General features: G+C 35.7%; 1 protein-coding gene and 1 long non-coding RNA gene across 8 annotated transcripts; both read right to left on the bottom strand.

Moving 5' to 3' along the window:
• Positions 1 to 3,196: 3,196 nt before the first annotated feature.
• LOC135803900 (KH domain-containing protein akap-1-like) lies at positions 3,197 to 21,539 on the bottom strand. Of its 7 annotated transcripts, none has more exons than XM_065317630.1 (9): positions 21,357 to 21,539; positions 20,831 to 20,950; positions 6,021 to 6,937; positions 5,606 to 5,837; positions 5,404 to 5,543; positions 5,174 to 5,351; positions 4,892 to 5,107; positions 4,685 to 4,824; positions 3,197 to 4,621 (listed from the first exon to the last, which is right to left on the bottom strand). In XM_065317630.1, the coding sequence occupies exons 3-9, from the start codon at positions 6,888 to 6,890 to the stop codon at positions 4,478 to 4,480; spliced, it is 1,920 nt and encodes a 639-aa protein (XP_065173702.1). In that variant the 5' UTR covers positions 6,891 to 6,937; positions 20,831 to 20,950; positions 21,357 to 21,539; the 3' UTR covers positions 3,197 to 4,477. The 7 variants fall into 7 exon arrangements, with proteins under 7 accessions (XP_065173702.1, XP_065173707.1, XP_065173701.1 ...); XM_065317635.1 differs by lacking the exons at positions 20,831 to 20,950; positions 21,357 to 21,539 and adding an exon at positions 14,443 to 14,799 and having other exon boundaries at positions 6,021 to 6,598; positions 6,665 to 6,937; XM_065317629.1 differs by lacking the exon at positions 20,831 to 20,950.
• LOC135789634 (uncharacterized) lies at positions 16,830 to 17,595 on the bottom strand. The gene is made up of 2 exons (XR_010547624.1): positions 17,251 to 17,595; positions 16,830 to 17,135 (listed from the first exon to the last, which is right to left on the bottom strand). It is a non-coding gene; the product is annotated as an uncharacterized lncRNA (long non-coding RNA).
• Positions 21,540 to 22,144: the final 605 nt, after the last annotated feature.

Here is a 22,144-nt window from a genome sequence, read left to right as displayed (position 1 = left end):
CAAGTTATATTGATAGTTATGTGTAAACGCACTAGTACTCGTTGCGCTAGGAATTGTAGTTTTTTATTATAACACGCGAACGCGGTCTTAAACTAAGTTCGGAATAATTTTCCCAGATGCGGAATTTAATTCTTTATTTCCCTATATCGAAATTTATTGCGAAGAAATTAGGTAAGGCGAGTTATATTGATGGTTGTGTGTATACGCACTAGTACTCGTTGCGCATGGAATTGTAGTTTTTTTTTATTATAACACGCGAACGCGGTCTTAAACTAAATTCGGAATAATTTTCCCTGATGCAGAATTTAATTCTTTATTTCCTTATCGAAATTTATGGCGAGAAAATTCCGTAAGGCGAGTTATATTGATAGTTGTATGTATACGCACTAGTATTCGTTGCGCTAGGAATTGTAGTTTTTTTATTATAACACGCGAACGCGGTCTTAAACTAAATTCGGAATAATTTTCCCAGATGCAGAATTTAATTCTTTATTTTCCTGTATTGAAATTTAACACCCTGTATATTTGTGTTCCTAAATATCCTATCAAAAACTGGTGACATTTAGTGTTTCCTAATATTTTCCCTCTTGAACTTGGCATTTTCTTTTGTGATGTAGTAATTTCTTTTTTGTAACACCCTGTATATTTGTTTTCCTTGTTGTCCGTGAAAATTTAGCTTTACCTGTTGTTTTCAGGTTTTTCATCTTTGCACTTTGAATTTTCTATTTGTATCACCCTGTATATTAGTTTGTACTGTATAGAGTTGTTTGTTTGCACTTTAAATTTTCTTTTTGTAACTCCCTGTATATTTGTTCCCATTTTCACTCACGTAGAAAATGGTCTATTCCCTTATTCCCTCATTTCTTTATCCCGCTAGTTCTTTGCGAAGTGCAACTTGCTGGCATGTGCGCGGCTATGCAGGTTGTAAGTCCCGGCTCAATATGGCATGTATTTTGTTGACTTGTAAAATCTAAACTTGTATTCTATTGTTAATAAAGAAATTGTAAGATATATTGACTTCTTTGATTTGTGTGTACCCCTTCTATCATTTCAGGAATAATTCCCTCTCTCAGGAGATAATCCCCACTATAAGAATTGTTAAGGTATCCTGTATGATTTGTGTACTCCTTATTTCATTTCAGGTACAGGTCAGAACATGTAAGATTATTTTTAAGTGTCGCCTCTCTTGAGACGACTTAAAACTTCGAAATATTTGAACAAGACCTTATAAGGATTGTCCTTATAAGGAGTTCCCTCTCTCTGGGGGTGATCCCCCACTATAAAAATTGTTGATATGCCTGATAATTCCGGGGATGAAGCGCAGAGGCATCGTAGCTGTAGGATGGGCCGGGAGCATTGGACGGATCGAAGCAGTGTGCTGCCTTATAACGACACGCCGCCAAAAAATTTAAAAATTCCGGCACCCCCATTCTCTTTTCTTCCTGTACTCTCTCTTCTCTTCTTACTTCTCCTATTCTCTCCTGCTGCTTCTCTACTTACTTGCTTGCTGCTCTTCCACCACCTTCTTTCTACTTATTCCTATTGTTGCTCCGTCCGTACTCGGCTCTTCAACTTATTTGTGTGGTATGCAACCCACATTTCTTAAATGTCTGATTATTTAATAAAACTGCCATCCGCCGCTGAGATTCGAACCATGAACCACGAATTTCTAGCATGCTAGCATATACACATGCCACCTGAGCCACCGGGCTCTCATATCAAAACTTATTCGTTTCAGGTATAAATGGTGTTGTTTTTATCACCTTTTAAAAACAACAACATTTATATACCTGTTATTTGCATTTCAAGCACATGCAATCAAATATGATCTTTGAATCTAATATAGAAAACGTTAAATAGGAAGTAAAGAAACAAATATACTAGTACATGTAATATTAAAAGTATAGTTTATTGCAACTCATACCATCACAAAAATACATGTTAAAATTTAAAGTTATTTGTTAAAATAATTAAAAGTGTTGAAATAATTTTAAGTATTTTCAGAGTATTTAGTTATTAGACTGTTTCCTCCTTAACGTCTCATGAATCCATTTCGTCCATAAAACATCTTCACTAAATGTTTAATTCCTAGAATGTTTCGGCCTTGCGTGCGCGGTTGATATATTTCACACAGGGTACAAACAATAACACTACGCAAATAAAACCACTGAGACTTGTAAGCCGTCGTAAGATATTCGACGGCCGACGGCAAAAACGTGCGCACATTGGAAAACCACACAATTCTATCTTCCACGCGCGATAATTCATCAACTGTACGTCGCACTAGTCCGTTAATTCTAAATCTTATCTTTGCAGACCGATTCTATTTCAACTACCGACTTAAAAACCCAAGAAACGCGGAAATACGTCATCTCAGTTACTGAAGATGCCTTCGTGGCGAGACATGTTTTACTCCCAAGGTATAGACACATTTGATATTCCGCATTTCGTGTAGGTAAGTATTCCATTCGCCGACGGCTAAACGCACTCGCGACACACTAAATTCTTAAATTACAGGTGCCATGAATAATTACCACAGCACATATTAGAATTGCCATGATTTGCCATCAATTGCGATTCAAATATTAAGTGATCTATTTCTTACAAGGAACGCGCGCCAGCAACCCGAAGGCTGGAACCAAACTGAAGCAGACTGTGCCGGACCACATGATACTGCAGTAATGTCAACCAGTCAAAACATAGTGTTTTAATGACTTTTTGTTCTCCTGCCATTGTTTTAAACATTTTAAAACTAGGAAATAAGAACGTTGAGATGATGTTGTTATGGTTATAAAAAGGTAAAATAGATTTCCAAAAGGAAAAAAAACGTATATTACAACTCCTTATGTACAAAAGCTAAAGTATATCTAAGTCCTTACGAATTACGCATAAAATTAAAAATACAAACGCACAAAAAATCGTAAACGTAAATAACACATGAAAAAGAGTAGTAACTCTAAGAACAGAATATGATTAGATAACATGTTAGTTTCACTATTGTAGAATGTTGCTTGCTCCCGCTCCAATTGCATTGCTACCAAATTGTTTCTCGGTTAAAAGTAAGTCATCAACAACCAATTTTTACATTCGAAATGTACAAAATTAGATTATTCTATTTAACTATTGCTACCATTTCTATTGTAGGCGCCTCCTTTTCAGTGTAGTGTTCAAGTGTAATAATTCAGTGTAACAAACGTACAATAATTGATTTATTGTGCAAAATCTTTTTACAGTGATTTTTGGCTTGTCGGTTAACAACTTTGAAGTGTTTCTTTGTCTTATTTATATATTCTGACATGACTTCTTTGCAAGATGTGTTTTGCTATAAACCAAATGTGTAGCAACCACTTGTTTGTATGGACTAGGAACAATCAAATCAGTCTGAATCAGTTACAAGTTTGGCTACAAAGTTCCATCCTACAATCATTCCTACAGAGTTTGCATCCCATCGCCGATGCAACTCTCCGAAAATTCCTGTTAAATTACTAAGCTTACGTTACGATTACAATTAACTTTGTGTTTGTTTCAACTTTGCGTTTCAGGCGTGCGTTGTGTAATGACAACTCCGTACATTTGCAATATAACGGCGTCGCGCATACGCAAATGAAGATGGGAAGTTAGAAATTAAAAATAAACAATAACTCTAGGCAAAATTAAAGAAAGAAAACAATAACTAACCTACCAGCACTAAATGTAAGTTACAGAGTAGTATGCGTTCCACTAAATCTACTAATAGTAATATTCAAAAATACAATATGTACATTTCTTTTTGTTTTCATTAACATTTGCATCGCGGTGCCTTGCTGTGATCAATACAAAGAGAAGATCATGCTACTTCAGGCGCACTCTACATGTTTCGCAATCTTGCTTGAAACTTCAAACCAGTTATGTATTAAAACCTACCGATCTATTAAAAACCGACTTCATCAAATCCAGCCTGCCTACCTACAATTATGAGGTAAGTGCGCACAACCATTATTGTTGCGACAATGTTAAAATTATCATAGAGAGATATAAATGAAAACGCGTGTCGTGTGCTAGAGGCGTGGCATAAATATCAACAAATAGTAGGAAAATAAGCCGCATCACAAATCAAATCATTACATTGTACAACTTAACACAAAATCAAATTGAAAGAGCATGTTTGCACAACGCATAAACTAAGAGTTGGCTATTTTAACTAGTTCAAGTGCATGGACGTAAGTGTACATCGCGGAAAGAAAATCAACAACATGCTTGATGAATAACATGGGCGTAGACATCAAGTGACTATAAAAGAAGACGGGCAGGGTAAGAATTGTGCGCGTGCCGCCCTGCCATATCACGTGCGCAACCATCCCATCAGTGCCCGTGGCCCGCCCTCATGCAATATCTAAATATATAAATAACTATGCTTTATGTTTGTGTGTTCTGTTTCGCAGATTGAGGCACCGAAGTGCACAATGTTGTAGGTGTGTGTGTGTGTGGATGGGATGTTTTACACTGCAATCCCGCCGACAGCGCCCGCCTCTGGCTCTGCAACGTCGACATACGTCGTCTGTACCTCGTCCAGTATCTCCGGCGTATGAATGTATTCGGCGAATCCGCGTTTCACTAATTCGTCATTTAAATATACAATCGACTGCAGGGAAATACAAGAAATATTATTATAAACTTTAAAATAGTAGAGTATAAAAATTATTACCTGTGGTCCAACTAAAATGTACATTAAAACTAAGGGAATCCCGTGTTCGGTATATTCTGCTATTTGCGCGAGCGCCAGGGCACCCTTTGTTACATCGGCTACCATTTTATACGCCTCATCGCACCACTGAGCGTCATCGCCTAAAAATCAAGTATGAACCTAACTGCAAAACTATCCTTTGCGTGTTAAAAAGATTGTGATACATACCACCTACAGGTCGGATATTCGCAAGATGGCATTCAGCTGCCTGGAAGGGAAGCAGGAGAAAATCGCCGCGAATTTGTTTGAGCTGATCATTGGGAATTACAGCAAAACCGCCATAATCAAGGAAGGTCACATAGGAAGTGTCCTCTTCCTCTGATGTGGATAGAATCATCGCCCGACACCACTCGCCGATTGATTCCGCCACACAAATTGTGTTTGCTATAGAAAACGTAAAATTGCATAATTGAAAGACACATTTCCATTTTAAATTAATATAAAACTTACGTTGAATTGGTTTTGGCATTGACGGTGATTCTGGATTACTGTAGCACATCATCATGTACCTGGAAAGCACTTGCAGATGCGGGTAGGACGGGTGCGTCGGCTGTTGGAGGAAGAGATGGCTGGGCGTCACCATGCAGCTCACGATGGTATCATTATTAACGCCTTCGACAAGTTTTAACTGCAAAAGAAACAATGAGCAACACAGTCAAATACTTTTAAATGTCACTTACATATATGTGATCTGTGCTAATGGGAACGCTGGACATCTGTGTTGAAACAGTCACTTGTTCCAACGTAACTTCTGGATGCTTCTTTAGTGGGAAACGCTCACGAATCATCTTCAGGGCTTTATCGATTTCACTTTGACTACCTACAAAATGAAAAACCAAAATAACATTAACACTGTTGATATAAAAGTTTTCTTGATGTTACCTTCAATAACACATAATTTGAGCTTGCCAACTGTGGGATGCTTCTTGATCACAATGTGTGAACGCGTCTTCTCCTTGATCTCGGCGACAAATGTACCGAAACGTCCGATTAGCTTGCCAACCAGTACCTGTGGTAGCGTAAACTCGTAGGTCAGTGGCATAGAGTCCCCTGCAGGGGTGCGCGACGGAGGCGTAGCTACATCACTACCTCCCTTACCACTATCACTAGAACCCTGATAAAACAAAGGAAAACTTTATAGTATGCAACCAAAATAACATGATTTCCGTCAAATTAATTGATTAGCTGTTGTCACTTAGCAAAATAAATTTAAAGGGAAGTCTTATGAACAAAATTTATTTTAGATTAATATTTAAGTGTATGTACAACTGGGGCGTCAAGAATTCAAAAAGCTCACCTCGCTGTGATTATCCGAAATGCAACTCAGCGATGGACTGGCCAACATAACATCAGCGGGGCTGTGATTAGCTGAGTCTCGCTCACTGCTCTGCCGTTCTTCGGCATGTGCATTTGCTTGTTCCTCTTTCCGGCCATTCTCGACCTTTACCTCCTCCTGGGTCTCCGACTCTTGATTGAGTTTCATGTTGCTGAGCTCTTCCTCTACCTTTTTAACAGGAGTCATCTTGCCCTTCTTCTTTTCGGCGTTAGTCTTCATCTGGTTCTTCGACTTGACTTGCGAGTCCAACTTCCCGGCTGGCATAGCGTCTTCGGGCTGCTGTACTTTTGCTTTGGCCTTTTTTGCCGGTGTGCGCGATGAGGTAGAGCTCGTCGTCGAAATGCCGTCAATCGTATCCGACCCACCAGAAAGTTTATAATGCTCCGATGAGTACGAGCGCATCGACTTCACCTTCTCAATTTCGATGTCTAAATCCTCGTCGGAGATGACAATTGGGCTGGTTCGCTGCGATCTGAGTTCGCGCGGGATGATAATATCAATGGGCGTGGATGGGGTGGAGAGAACTCGCGGGGAACGATCTGGGGAACCAAATGGAGAGGTGTTATCGGAACTACTACCTTGTGGCTGATGGTGTTGGGGAGTACCGATATTACCGCCAGACGGAGTGGCAATAGATTTCGTCGGAGTGTTTGATACTTCCTGAAGTTCACTAGTCTTATTTGAAGTAAGCTTCGTCTCAGCGATGGACGGCGAATCACCTGGGTCACTCTGTTTTACGCCTCTTTTCCTCTTGAACCAGAAGTAGGTAAGGAGCACTGCGATTGTGGGCACTGCAAACACTAGCAGCTGACGCGAATAGGATGGGGCCATTGCTTATCAGCTCCACGATTAAATCCGGATGATTCACAAATGCGATCCTGAAAGAAAAGAAACGTTGTTATTAGATGCAAATCCTCAGAAAAAAAGGCACTCTCAGTGTAATCCATAATAATCAACAAGTAAAAAGAAATACTTCATTCGAGCTCATACCTATTTTAAGACGATAAATAAACAATGGCAACTTATGCCGTTCACGCTCATTTCGCGCCAATAACAAAACTCTTTCTTGGCGTAACTGGCATAGACTTTACTAGGACTGAGTCATCGAATTTACAAAAATAATACGCGCAAAAATTCACAAGACAGGAAATGCGCAGAAAAACGATACTGCTTGCAACGCACAAACAAACACACCAAACCGCAATGCACCGTGCACCGGTCTTGATTCGTGATAAATATAAATAGTACCCCGTTATCATATTTACTCTAACTCTAGCTAAATTAGCGAGATAATTTCTTACTTACTTGCAACGCGTGTGTAAAGTAGTCAAAATTAAATTCACGTACGATAAGAACGATTACAAAGTGACCGCTAGATTAGCGTAGTATTTATTTAATTTTGACGTTTTATGTCAAGAATTATTTGTTGACGTATAAAAGGTAACATAGCAACCATATCTTTTCCTAGTGTTAAAAAAATGTGAAGGCTTAAACTATGATGTCACAATCCGCACAAGTTACAGCATTAAAACCGCGTGTGAATTGTCTTTTAAGCGGGAAGTTAAACGTACTCGAGATTTGGCATTGAATTTATTTTCGACTAGCGATCGGAAATGTTTGCACTAACTATGTATATATTCATACACAAGTCATCCAATATTCAAACATCGAGCTTGAACAAACACACACACACACACACACACACACACATGTACACACTAGGGTGTCCGTTATTTCCCACATTGATTTTTTTTTTGTTGCCGCCCTCTGAAGTTTAAGTTTTAGCTCTAAAATAAATGATCCAACGTAAATTAGCTCTTAATTTTTAATTTAAACCGTGCCGGAATCATGATACTTTTTCCATTTAAATAACATGGGATTTCCTGACGTTTTGCATTTAATTTTTTATCTCCAAAGTAAATAAACCTACAGCTTCGACAAAGACATATTCTGATGCAAAATTTTACCCTCTACAAAAAAGATCTCTTTGGTTTTTTCCATAAAAACATTCCTGTAAAAGTTATTTGCGATTAAAAGTATACATCGACGCGTTGTCGATACGCGGCTATTGTAACTTAAACTCTAGTTTCGATCAATTGACCATAGGTGGCGCAGTTAGAATTTGCTGTGAATGAGATTATAAACTATGTGAATAACTTTGATTGCAAATAACTTTTACAGGAATGTTTTTATGGAAAAAACCAAAGAGATCTTTTTTGTAGAGGGTAAAATTTTGCATTAGAATATGTCTTTGTCGAAGCTGTAGGTTCATTTACTTTGGAGATAAAAAATTAAATGTAAAACGTCAGGAAATCCCATGTTATTTAAATGGAAAAAGTATCATGATTCCGGCACGGTTTAAATTAAAAATTAAGAGCTAATTTACGTTGGATCATTTATTTTAGAGCTAAAACTTAAACTTCAGAGGGCGGCAACAAAAAAAAAATCAATGTGGGAAATAACGGACACCCTAGTACACACGTGTCATTTCAGTTTTGACAGATGCCATTTCAAATGAGATAGAGATAAGGAAACACTTTAATAACGTAGTTAAATTATCAACTTTAGAATGCAAATTTGCTGCGGCAACCGAATAATTGTTTGTCGAAGTTACAATATTGCTGGTTCGGCGATTTATTTCCGATTAAATTAGTTCATCAAAGGTTACATCCATAAACAACAAATTTAACGAGTTGCACCGCAATGACAAACATCCTCAAAGTAAAATATTCCATTATAATGTGACTTTAAATAAGTATATTAGTCTAGTTTTCCAATGTTTTTGTTGTTGAATGTCGATTGTAAATTCGCGTTGGTCTAAAATTAATTCGACGCGTCCTTGGCGGGAATACGCATAATGGCGTAACGAACTTGTGCTTGCGCCGTGAATTTTCGGCGGGCGTCTCAAGTATAAGTTCAATCATTTCGGAGCCCAAGTGCCACACACATATGAACCAACAACGCATTAAATTAAATCTAGTTAATAACACAAACAAACACAGGAGCTCGCGATGAGCTAATTAAAATAAAAAGACGAACACAGTCTAGAGGCGCGTGTAAAAAGTGCGTGTATGCAGACGCAACGCTAATTAAACATTTTAATATCTTAAATATGCACCATTAAAACTATATCTATCATATACACCGATTTAAAATTAAAAAGTAGTGGAAAATATTGTATGGCAATAAAATTATAAAATGTAAACATAAAATCAGATATCAAACACGAGTAGTACTTGCTTGTAGATTACTATATTTTACCACAAAAAATTTAATCACTGGTTAGGTACTTTCGATTGCAAATATTATTGTTGATGTTGATAGTAAAAGCATTATGTAATTTAAAATTCAGAATTAAGTTTGCCGACCTCAACTGCGGAATCGCAAAAATACAACGTTACTCCTCGCTCAACATCACATTTGATGCTAAATCATTCCATGATATAATATTGTGCAATGTGTTGTTGTGAATAGTCGTAATATTGCACATTAATAACATCGCAACCAAAACATCGCATGATCGCTACTTCGCGCGCACGTTACGCGTTCACGTTATTGCCGCCTCCACCGCCGCCCGATCGTTGACTGCCAATCGATAAATTTACTACATCGCTCAACACTCCCTAAACACAACTAGAGTACTACACAGCAATAGTTACTAGCGTAAAATTAGCTCACTGCGTGAACCGCAGAAATGGCTTTCACCTATAATTTAATTGATTTTATATTGTTTTTCGATTTGTGTAGGATATAACTAAGTGCAATCATTTTTTTAATGTGCAAAATAATAAATAACATGGACAGTTGCAGTAAATTTATGGTTTCACTCACGCCAAGTTCATATCAGGCTGCCCACAAACCACCTCCTCTTCAACACGAACTCACGAAACAAAATGAAAAAAATATCGCAAACAACCAAAATTTTCTTTTCAGAATAAAATTTAAGTGCGCAATATTCTTTTGTGATAAACGATTTTAAATTGTGAAATGTTCTCTATCCCAGCAGACTGGCGAAAGCGTGGGTGAAGGCGTAGAGGGTAAACTGCGAACTGAGAATTTTCCAGACAGGTTTTCGATCCGCATACAGTCTGGGGTAGGTCAACTACGTCACAACGTCTGATACCCACACATTCACATACTGTTCATCCTTGTAAATACGAGTATAGTCATGAAAAACAGCGCCTGTGTGTGTTTTGCTCATGCGCAGCCTGAATCCTCCACCACCCTTTTGGGGCGAGCGTCGAAATCCTGTCCCATGTGCTTTCCAATGACCCACGCACCACCCAATTTCACCTCATGACGAAATATGTCGTGAGTTTTGTCTGCGACGCAATTTTACTTTGCGTGAACTTCACAAGGTCACACAACGACACCATGAGCAATACGTACAAATACCGAAATTCGTGCCAAAAAAAATTATAATACTAAATATAAAATGCAAGAAAAAATTTAATGAAACTTAACAGAAGTTTGTGGCGTTGGAGAATTTTCTACGAATTGTGTGAATGATGCGACGTGAGAGACATCAAGACGTGAATGAGACATTAAATCGTGACTTGTTTTTAATCACCCACGAGTATGTCCAGTCCGTGTAAGACTGAACCGCGATTAAAAGAAGCGAGTCCACCTCGCTTTTCCGCCTTGCGGAGTTCTGAACAAGTTCAAAAGCGTTCAACACGTTCGTCGCCTGTCAGGTTCACAAGACTTATATATTCCGTATACAAAGCGCGTTTTAATACGATAAATTCCCGCGTTTTAAAGCGTGATCAATCATTTATCGTAAGTAAACACAGCAAGCGCCAAGAGCTAATGGCAGGAATGTCAATCACATTTTTTAAATTCTGAAAAACCTCATCGTCATTCATCAATAGCAATGATTTACATTTTGCTACTCCTATCTAATAGATTAATTTGATATTATTACATTAGACGTGCCCAGCTTGAATGAAGCGAAATTTAGTAATTGTATAATTTCAATTATAGTAATTTGTAGCAATTTATAGTATCTAACATGAAAGAATTTAATTAACTGGCAGAAATGCATATTTTATCAAGTGCAACATTGCTGCCACTATAAAACAAACAAATCAGAAAAACAAGTAAAGAAATTGTAAACTAGTAAAAAATGAATTACAAAATACGCGCCTCAGAATTTGACACAGGGGGATCAGAGGGTAAAAACAGCAAATAAAATTTGTGACCAATCAGGAACAGAGTCTAATAAAACTACCCCAAGACTAGGGGCCCTAGTAGATGATATTCATTTACAGATTGGGTACAGAACAGAAACGGCTGAGTCATTTCGGAAATGAAATATCAGTCATCCCCACTGGAAACTGATATTCTATTTCAACTTTACGATAAAAACCAAATAAAAATTAATTCTTTCATGATAAAAAAGAAGATAAAATATAAACTACTTTTTAACTATAAAACTTCAGCCGGTGCTCTTTCTAGTTTACAAGTTTACATTATACCCACACAATCTCCCCCATCATATTTTTTATCTGCGAGGAGGGTGCAGAAAAGATCCAGCAAGATTTGTACATTACGAATTCGCGCACGTACTAGCAATAAATCAATTGTCATATGCACACTTGCACAAATCTACTAGCTTAGTCCTACCCTTAATCTGGATGCAAGTCAAACCAAACCCTTGTGGCAGCTAGAATTACTTCTGGTTCTAGCGTTAAAAATGCATATTCATAACTAGATTATAGTACAAAAGGCTTTTTATATAAGTCTGACAAAATCCTATAAATTTACATAATCAATTAATCATTGTAATGGTGAATGTAATTTTAATGCTTTATTTATGGTCAGTGGCATTTGTTTAGTTGTTAATTAAACCTTTTATTAAATATCGTGTCTACTGTTTCTTGAGGTAAATATTTTTGTTGCGTTATTTGAATACAAATTGTTTAATTTTACTCACACCATTAATTACCACAAAACAAACAAAATAAGTATTTCTACTATTTTACTAATAATATCTATTTACTAAGTTAAACTATGGCTATTTTAAAAATGTGTTGCAAAATAAAACAAACGCAACAATAAAATCAATAAAATAACGAAAGCAACAAGTAGAAAAAAAGTAGACTGAAACTAGAAATGTACTTAATTGAATTAATTGTGCACTGGTTAATTAAATTATAATTTAAATAATAGATTAATTCAAATGTGGCAAATTAATGCAAAACTAACAATAAGACACGCCCAGATATTGAACTACCTACTTAATATCGAATTCCTCATTGGATATTTATTTAAATCAGAACATTTAAATTTCCTGCTGTCGAAAGTTTTACGTAAACACCTTGTATTTTAATTGCATTGACATTATCAAGCCACTGCCTGCCACCAGTGCAATAACGCAATAATTGCAGAAATCAAGACGCAAAGAACGCAAAAGACAGTTGTGTTGCGGCATGTGATAAATTAACAAACACGTCAAGTCAAAGTCAACTCGCAGTCGATTTATGCAAATATTAACATTTCCAGCATATTTCTTCGACCACCTTCGATTTGAAAGCATTCACCTAACCCACTAAAAAACTGTATTTGTCGTTGGCTTACGCATATTAGGAATTTATTCCAATTTCATTAATTTTGCCAATTTTAACTCTTTCCTTTCGCAGTAAAAAAATGCTGAATAAGTCAAACAGTTAAATTACAGTTCGCCTTGATTGTTTTGCATGTAGGAATTCGAAAAATTCAAAATGCCTTTATTATGACACCAAAACAATCGGAAAAAACAACGTTTTCGGATGTCGAGTTAAACCAAACATATTAATGCAATTTACGTTATCAGTACCTACATAGGAACAGTAATATTGATAAGAAAATTTCATTTTGAAAAATTCCGATCAGAAGTAGGTACCTACATTTTTTGAATATTGAAGTGTGATGGTTAGTGAAAGCCTAAATTAGTTTCAGCGGAAATTAATAAATATATATTCAAAGATAGGCCATATGTTTATCATTCGCTGAATGTAGATAAATAATGGAACAGATTTGAGCATGCGTTGAAATCAGTTCAGTTGGCACTCAAAATTCAAGTGATGTTATCAACCTTGTAAAGCTTGAATTTGTAATAATCACGATTGAATATCAAGTCAAACAAATCGTAGATAACTTTTTACTGCTACTTCGAAATGTATCTGTGAACCTTTTGTATTTTTTGTTCGGGAGTGACATAACCCCGAATTTAGAGCATGTTCAAGCCTATAAAAATTAAACAAGACAGAACTGAACCGGGCGACCGACAAGAGACCAAAGATCTGCTCTCGGTGATCAAAAACTTGTCATACTGGTTTAAGACATTGGCTTTTCGGCCATCCATCCTTCGATTGTATCGGCAATCGTTCAATATATCCTCGACAAAAATTCAAAGTTAGTTCAATGCGTATCGTGAACTTTAAAAGATTAAAATAAGAATGTTTTGTACTAAAGTATTATTCTTGACTTAGAAAAACACTCTAATTAATATATAAGTAGAATACAGCATAAAAAACGGCTAAATATAACGCAAAACAAATGATAACGCTGACGCCAGCAAACGGCCCAAGCTGATAGCCGAAGCCACGACACGTGCAAAATTACCTTGTAATTGATGATAATTCATGCACGCTGTTGATAAAAAACAACAAACCTACACGGAATAAAGCCGCAGTTCGTGGCATAATCGCAAACAAAAATACAATAACAATTACGATAAAATAGATTTGATAGCAGCAAAGAAGAATTAAATATAAAATATGAACAAAAATTTACGACAAATTGTTCGTGAGCGTTTACGGAAAGCATTCGCTGCGGACGAATTGCAATCACAACATATCGCGACAAAAGGTCGTTAAAATTCTCAATAGCACGCTCGCCACGAATTATTAACTATCTCACCTCAAACGAAACGGAAACGAATCGTGAATTAAAAAAAGTAAACACCGACAATAACAATAATATAAACATTAAAAAAATAATATAATATGTTTCAGATATAAAGCACATAAAAAATGCTACTGCGCAAAAACATAAATAAAAATAAATTATGCGACATTAAAGGCGTTACGATTAATTAAGAGGAAATAATTAATTGCATCATTGAATGCAGCACATTTTTGGGTTGCTGTGAGTTTGTGGAATATTCCAGAACACAATTTATTTTCCAAGTACTGTTCTGGAATGTTCCATGGGTGCCTAGTATAATTTTTGAATTTAAAAATATATCTTGAATCAAATTCGTATATATTGTATTAATAATTGAATATTGATAAAGAAATGATTGAAAACGCGACCAGTTTACTCGCCTCTCTCTAACCCCAGTGAAACAATAAAAAATGTGCACACAAACTAAATATTATTTATAAAAAAACATGCGTACCATTATTGCTACTCGTTGACTACCTGGTAAGAAACGAATTCGCCGCCCCACGGCTTCGTCCAGCCACGAAATTATCCAACAGCTTTGAACGCGCGCGGCGTGAAAAAAACGTGGTCGCACTTCACGCAAACATCAACTATTCTCTCGTCCAGATTGCGAGGTGCTATCTATTGTGGCAATTAATATCAACCTATTCGATAAGCCCCTGATTACACACTGACACTGAAACTGCCCGCTGAAAAGTTATTGACTAACACACGCACTCAGAATGAATATGATTACACTTTTTTTCTCTGCCTCTCAAACAAGACCGGCTCGTTCGACGTTCACCACGTGGCTGAGCGAACGCTGAGAGAGGTTCGGTATGCTGGCGTGTTTGCGCTGAGAGGGCGCTGCGAGCGGCGATATGGCGTAACCTCCTTGATGTAATAAACAGCAAGCGGAAGGCCGATGAGCGGCGACGTCCACCAAACGCGCGCCTGCGCAATATCTCAACACGAAGCGGACGTGATCACGATCCACGATCGGTATACACACACGCGGTCTACTGGAATACTCCACGTAAAATTTTCAAATGTTTTCAAACAATTCTCAACTCACTAGATCCAACGAGTAATTCGTATGTTTATCGTTAGTGAAAAAATACTGTAATTCGTTTTTCGGTATTTCTAAACTATGGTATTTCAACATTTTTTGCGTTTTCCGCCTATAATTACTGTTTGCTTGTTTCTATGAGTATACTGCACTTATTTATCGCATATCATACGTGTTTCAGTGCATTTCTCATGTATCTTTAACGAAACGTGATATTTTCGGTGTACTGTGTTAATTTTTACCGCCGTTTTTTTTTTTCGTGAAAGATTATAACGCGTAACTTGGTAGTTGCACAAGATAGCAACGTTTTGTGCAACAAATTGCGACGAAAACACAATAGAAACTACTGAATAGAATTGACAAGCGAATCACATTTCACTTGATCGCATTACAACTTTGTTTACTACAATTGTAACTAGATATATTCACAGGTTGAAGATCAGCATAAAACAAGACATAAAATAAAATTCTCACGCAAAATAGCAGAAAAGAAAAACATTTAAAAATAAATTCGAGAGTAAGAAGTAAGTTTAATTTGGTTAATATTTTCTTGGTAAAGATTATAACAGCAAGTGAAATACTGAGAAGTGAATTCAGTAATTCTTCGTAGATTACGACGATGGAAAATAACCAACGGTTAGACAGTTTCAGGTAGAAAGCTCTCAACGGTACTGCACAGCGCCTCACACATTGAAAATTCAAAATCTATGGAAGATTTTGAAGATTTCGAAAAGTAGCCAGCTTTACCGATAGGATACATAACACCTACAATTTTATTCCATATTTATTACAGGTACTTTTACCAGTCTTACACAGATAAGATGCGTTTAAGTGTTTATGACTTAAGTAAGAAGTAAATGCAAGTTTTGTAGAAGTTTATCTAGCATCAAATACTGAAAAGTAGCAGCTTGAAACTGTGCAGGTATGAAATCAACAGCTTTGCACCTGAAGGAAACTAAAATTTATAATGTATTGCTAAATTGAAATAAAATGCTAAATATTTTCTGCTTAATTTTGGTTTTAGCAAAGAATTATACAACACGTAAATTAACATATTCGCTATAAATTTAAAATCAACATTTATGTTTGTAGATTGCATAATACAACAAAAAAAAATACAAATATATTATCATTATTTTTATGATTATCAAAAAAGCCTTTTACCTTTCGACGTAGGCGTAATAAATATATTACCAGTTATATCCAGATTGAATTTTTAAAACTATTATGGGTCAATCACAATTTATACGAATTCGTGCTTCTCCTTGAATTTTGCAATACAATGTAATCTATACATTAACGGTTGAAATTATAATATGTAATATTCGCAGATTAAGTTCCATATTGTTGACGTGCGATATGCAAATATATAACATTTAAATTATATGAGCCGCTTATTTTGAAAGTGGCCTAACTCCATTTATCTTCAAATCGAGATATTGAAAGTTTTGCGTTTCAATGAATTTAAAAATATACGTATAAGATACAAAGGAGTCATACTGCTTAAGCATATCTTAGGATGTTAAATTTAAAGTTCCTGTTAAAATAGTGGCAATTATTAAGTAAATAACGTGCGTTTCCGTATCAAGAATGGAGTTGGGCCACTTTCAAAATTAACAGCCAGATTCATTATAAAATTTGAAGATGCCCAAGTCCATTCAACATAATTTAAGATGTTTCAAATTGAAGAAAAAAAACGTCTTCGTTTCACAGACAGCTTCGTGAAGTAATACATTTTGTTTGTTAAAATCTGCCAAACCCCAAAACTTCTTAAAAATATTCTTTCTTTCTTCTTCATTATAATTTTTTGTGCACGCATTCCGACAACCACAATCTTTGTTTTCGAAATTTTTTTCATGAACAATACTTCCGGTTTAACTGCAATATCTTTTTCCTGAATTCCGTTTTATCCTTCGCACTTTTTGGATATATGGTGCATCAATCTTTTCTCCATTGTTATTTGAATCTTCATCCTCTGACGAGGAATATTGTTTTATAACTCTTTTTCTTATTCGCTTTTTTTTTATTAATTACTATTTCTTTTTCACTATCTGAACTAAGTGGTCTTCTTCGGCTCTTCCTCATGGGTGCAATAATTTCTATAATTTAATATTAAATTTTAAATTTTATATTAATTAAACGTACAGGTTAATTAACTAACGGAATTGTCCCAAAAATGAGGTAGACTTGTAAATACTAATTAATTGAAATTACCTTCATCGCTGCTTTCCGACATTATCAATAGTAAATACCTAGATGTAACTATAAATGGAGTTAGGCCACTTTCATACCACACGGGTCAGTTATTCAATTAACTCGGAAAACCTATGTGTAAAAAATGTACCGTATTTTCTCTGAATATAAGCAATCTGAAGTGCGTCACTGATAAATAACATGAAGTTGTACATGTAACCATGGTAACCGGCAAAAAATTGAAAAACGGAGTTAGGTCACTTTCAAAATAAACGGCTCATATATTATTTACACAATGCACAATTTTACACAATTCCTTTTACTATTATTTAGTATTAAATACTATTTTTTACCTTTTTTTTCAGGTTGTACATATTTCCAGAAAATATCACACGACAGGCATGCAAATTGTAAACATTTGCTGCACAATGCAAACAACACACAAATCTTGAACTTGTGCCGTCGGTTACACATTCCGCGCGCAAATTTGCGTTTTACGACTTGTTGTAAAGCAGCAAAAACACAACCGCTATCTTATAAATTCAACAATCTAATCGCGCTGCATAATATTTACGATTTCCGTGCATCATCTGCACCGTAGTCATAAATTATTAAATAATAACCATGGAATGAAGTTTGAGAGATAATAAACATTTAACAAGTTTTTAAATGATTTATGCAACAAATCATTAAGTTGCCAGCTGTCAAAGTAATAAAAGTTGTCTAATATTTTGTGCAAGTAGAAGAAAACTTTATGTCGAAAGCAAATTGTGATTTGGTGTTAATTAATGCACCCTTTCCTGCGCAATAAAACTTTCTCGAGTTGTTTAGAAATTCAAAAAAGGGTCGTTTGTTAGACGCATGCCCTTGAGAATTAATGAACATGTTCAAATACACGAAATTCAAACAATGACTAACTTTTAATTGTAGACTACAAATATTCCCTCTCAAAATGTGTGTTCCTATCCGAAAAAAAACACCGTTTCAAGTGTATCTAGGTAAAATACAGGTGGCTCCAAGTAATTATTTCCGTCCATCGATTCTAAATTTAAAGCTCTTGAAATTTTAATTTATCTTCCATCATTATTATCTATTAATAAGTATTAATCAGGCCTGTAAAAATTTTGGGTGAAACCCACTAGACAGGATCATCACTCTTCAAAATAGATTATACTATCAATAAAAATGTGTTGATTAATTCTCGACGAGATGGTGAAATTAATTTGTAACGACATTCGCACGGCGCGTGCGCAATTTGCTTACCTAGTATTTGCACTAGTAATAGCAAATTTGGATGATGTCCAACGACGCCACTTGAATTTGCATTACAAGAGCCTACAAAATACGGAACTTACGCACGCGTAATTTTCCGTGTTTTTTTCACACATTGAGAAGACTAAACTTAACTGAACTCGAAAGTGATTACACTGTCTCGCAGTGTCACCCTCGCGGTCTATTAATACAAATATCTATTTCTTGCTGTTTCTAGACATTATTTTAAATCATGTTTCATTAAGGTCAACCACCTATTAACAAAATAGCAGAAAATTTCTTCCGAAAATTTTCCACTTTCCTAAATAATAAATACATTAACACTACCAATGAATTTTTAATACAAGCTATTAAAAGTCAAAAATATATCCTTATCCAAAGATTATCTCATTAATGCAGTGTTAATGAACAGACAATTTAACGTAAATAACGTTAATCTCATTCGTCTGCGTGCCCGAAGTTAATTTCGCTTTAACAAAGTAAAGACGCCAGCTAATCCGAAGCCATGAGACTTAAGTATCACTTAATTGCTCGTTCAAGTCCAAGTTCAATCGTGATTTTTGTGTACAGCGGTGTACGTTGACGTCAGCGACGTCTTCCTTTCCATCGTCTGCTGGCTGCCAAACGACCGAAAACCGCAAGCGGCAACAACCAGCCAACAGACACCACTCTTTTGCAAAAGATTTGATCGGCACCTTTTCTTTTTTTATCGCGCAATTAGCACTCGTTTATTTACTAGCCGCAGACAAACAAGCAACGGGAATAGATAGGAAAGGAAATCCTCATCAAGACAAGATTTGATTTATGCGCATATTAAAATTCTTCAGAATCAAATTTCAAGAAAACTCAATTGCATTCGCCATAAATTCTTGCAAATGAAAGGAAATACCGTTGAATTAAAACTGCGCGCGGAATTAGAAAAAATGTAATTTGCAAATAACATGTGTTGCGTACGCGCCACTTGATCAGCAATTTCTCAGACATAATAAATTTAATTTGTTGCTTTCGCATTTATGTGAGATTTGTACCCACGTGTTACAACTTACAACACAAGTATGTATATTCATTGAGTTTGTCAGATTGTAACACAAACATTATCGTTTCATTGATAACGATAACAGTTAAAATGTCGAAAACAAGAGTAATATTTTGATATCAATTTTTCCATGTCAAACACATCAGCACACTTCAAAGCAAACAAAACCGATTTTTAAATACTTTTAAATTCTAATAAGTGAAATCTGTGCAAAAGTCGCGAAAGTTTTGATTCGTAATCAATGTATCAATTTAAAGTCGGTTTCGCGTTCGGTTGCTGGCGGCGATTATCGAAATCTGTATCGCGGTGGTGTGCGACCGAAAATTCGGCGCTAGATCCGCGTCGCGCCGTCTTTATGTAGGTCACGATTTTGTTAGTTTTAATTTTAACTGGATTATGAACGCCGATATACACAACTTTTGCTGTATCACACTTACAATGGGCACAATGGCTTCGAACAAAAAAATAATGAAAACTGTAAACTCGGAGGTTGAAAAACGTACAAATGTTTACATTCCACAGCTTATTGTCAGGATAAAGTTAATTTCGTTGCATTTGTTTGATAAAGCTCACTTTGGGATTACAAATTGCCCACATTCCTGATCAAATGTGTACATTCGTGTATAATTTGTAAATATCTTTTAATCCATTAATCAAATATTATGCAAATTTTGTACACTTGTTTGGGATATGCCTAAATTTACTTACAAATAATATAAAAATATTTATTGATTAAAATTACAACGTGATTTTTTGGATTTACAGGTTTTTGTTGAGTTTGACATGTTTCGCCCAGAAAACTCTTTAGAGTTTATGACGATGCCCTCTGGGCGAAACATGTCAAACTCAACAAAAACCTGTAAATCCAAAAAATCACGTTGTAATTTTAATCAATAAATATTTTTATATTTATAAAAAATAACATGGATTACGTATTCACCAAAGAAAGTAATAAATTTACAAATAATAATATTCATAATTATTCCAGTTATAGTCAGGTAAAAACAATAAAATATTGCAATTATTATTTACAAAAGTAAAAATTGAATAAAAAATAAACCAGAAATCGGAAAAAAACCTACAAAATACCAAAATTTAGTATCTTCTAATTAGATTTCGATTTAAAATATTAATTATTATCAAAGTTTTAACTCTATAATCCTCAAAAAATACCGAATTGCATAAAAACAAAAAGGAACGAGTGATAAATATGTCATACAAAACACTTGATATTGATATTATCTAAATTCCCAGAGTTTTATCTTATATTTCAAGTAAAAATTGGAAATATACCTTCCAGATTCCACAAATTTCCCAAAAAATGCTTGAACTCTGTTGTTTTGTTTCGCCAACAACGGGTCAACGCAAAAGTCACTAACTTATCCAAATGCAACGAATTCAAGCGGCCATGAACTAAAAAAATTATCAAAATGAATACAAAAAATGGTTATTTTTTTATGTAATCGCAATGGCGTAACATAAATTCTAATGCAAACAAATGCAGACACGTTTATAACGACGACTTTGATGTCAATTTAACTAAACTAACCACACAAAAACAAATCACATATGATTCTCAACCGGTACAATATTTTTAAGCTCTTGACAGTTATACTTTCACAGGTACTATGATTTTGGTGATATTTTAGTTTAGACACATGTACCTAATATTGATAGTGAGTTTGGTTGCAAATAACTTATTTTTCTTTGCCCTGATGCACTAAATATTAAATGCGGCATGTGCCATGGCGACTCCATGCCTGCACGACACCTAGCCTCACAGCACCACGTTTTAAGAAGTAAGATTTTAGCGACTTACCGATGGTTTTCGCTGCGTTGAGGGATGGCTATCGGTGGCGGCGTCCACGGCCTATACTCTGGCAACTTGGTGGTGGATGATCCGTGCGAATGTACACCGAAAACGGGAAAATGAACGGAGGGCTGCGCCGCTTTCCACGTGCTCTCAATGTTTTCGAGGCTGGTTGCCGCACAATATGGCCGACGCCGCACCGCACCGAACGCGGTAGCCGGAGTTTGGCGAAGCGATGCGATGCGCGCGCCAAGTGTATCTTCAACCAATCGTGAAGCAGTATTTCAAACGCTGTTTGGTTCGGTTTATTCAAATAATGCTTGTTTTACGTACATACAGCGCCATCTGTAATTGAAAATCTATTTCATTAAATAAATTTCTATATTTTGCACTTTACACTAAGTAAATTTGAATATAACACAAACGGTAACTTTTAAAAATAACTCCATGCTTATAAATTAATTATTTATTAATTTATTTTAATTTCTAACTAAAAACACTTATAAATACATTATACCTTTTACAACTAGAGGGCAGCAGCAGTTCTACGCCTTGAATTTTCTTTAATTATTTGAATTATTCAAATATTTCGATATAAAACCTTTATTTATTTTGTTTGATAGTATTTTGCATACCAATTAATCATTGTAAACAACTTTAAACACGTATTTAATATAAGTTTTAGTTCTTCCAACGTTTTTTTTTGGCGCTGTAATCGTTTGCGGCGGTTGCAGGGGCTGGAGGGCCTTGACCCAGACACAATCCTTGAACTTACCTGCGACCTGCCGCCCCCGACG

The sequence above is a fragment of the Atheta coriaria genome, unplaced genomic scaffold (assembly GCF_025399875.1).
Source record: "Atheta coriaria isolate IRGN ID8LTWV9N9 unplaced genomic scaffold, Caltech_Dcor_3.1 hic_scaffold_3_pilon, whole genome shotgun sequence".
NCBI lineage: Eukaryota > Metazoa > Arthropoda > Insecta > Coleoptera > Staphylinidae > Dalotia > Dalotia coriaria.
The sequence above is the reverse complement of the archived record's forward strand: the minus strand, read 5'-3'. Positions and strand labels throughout refer to the sequence as shown.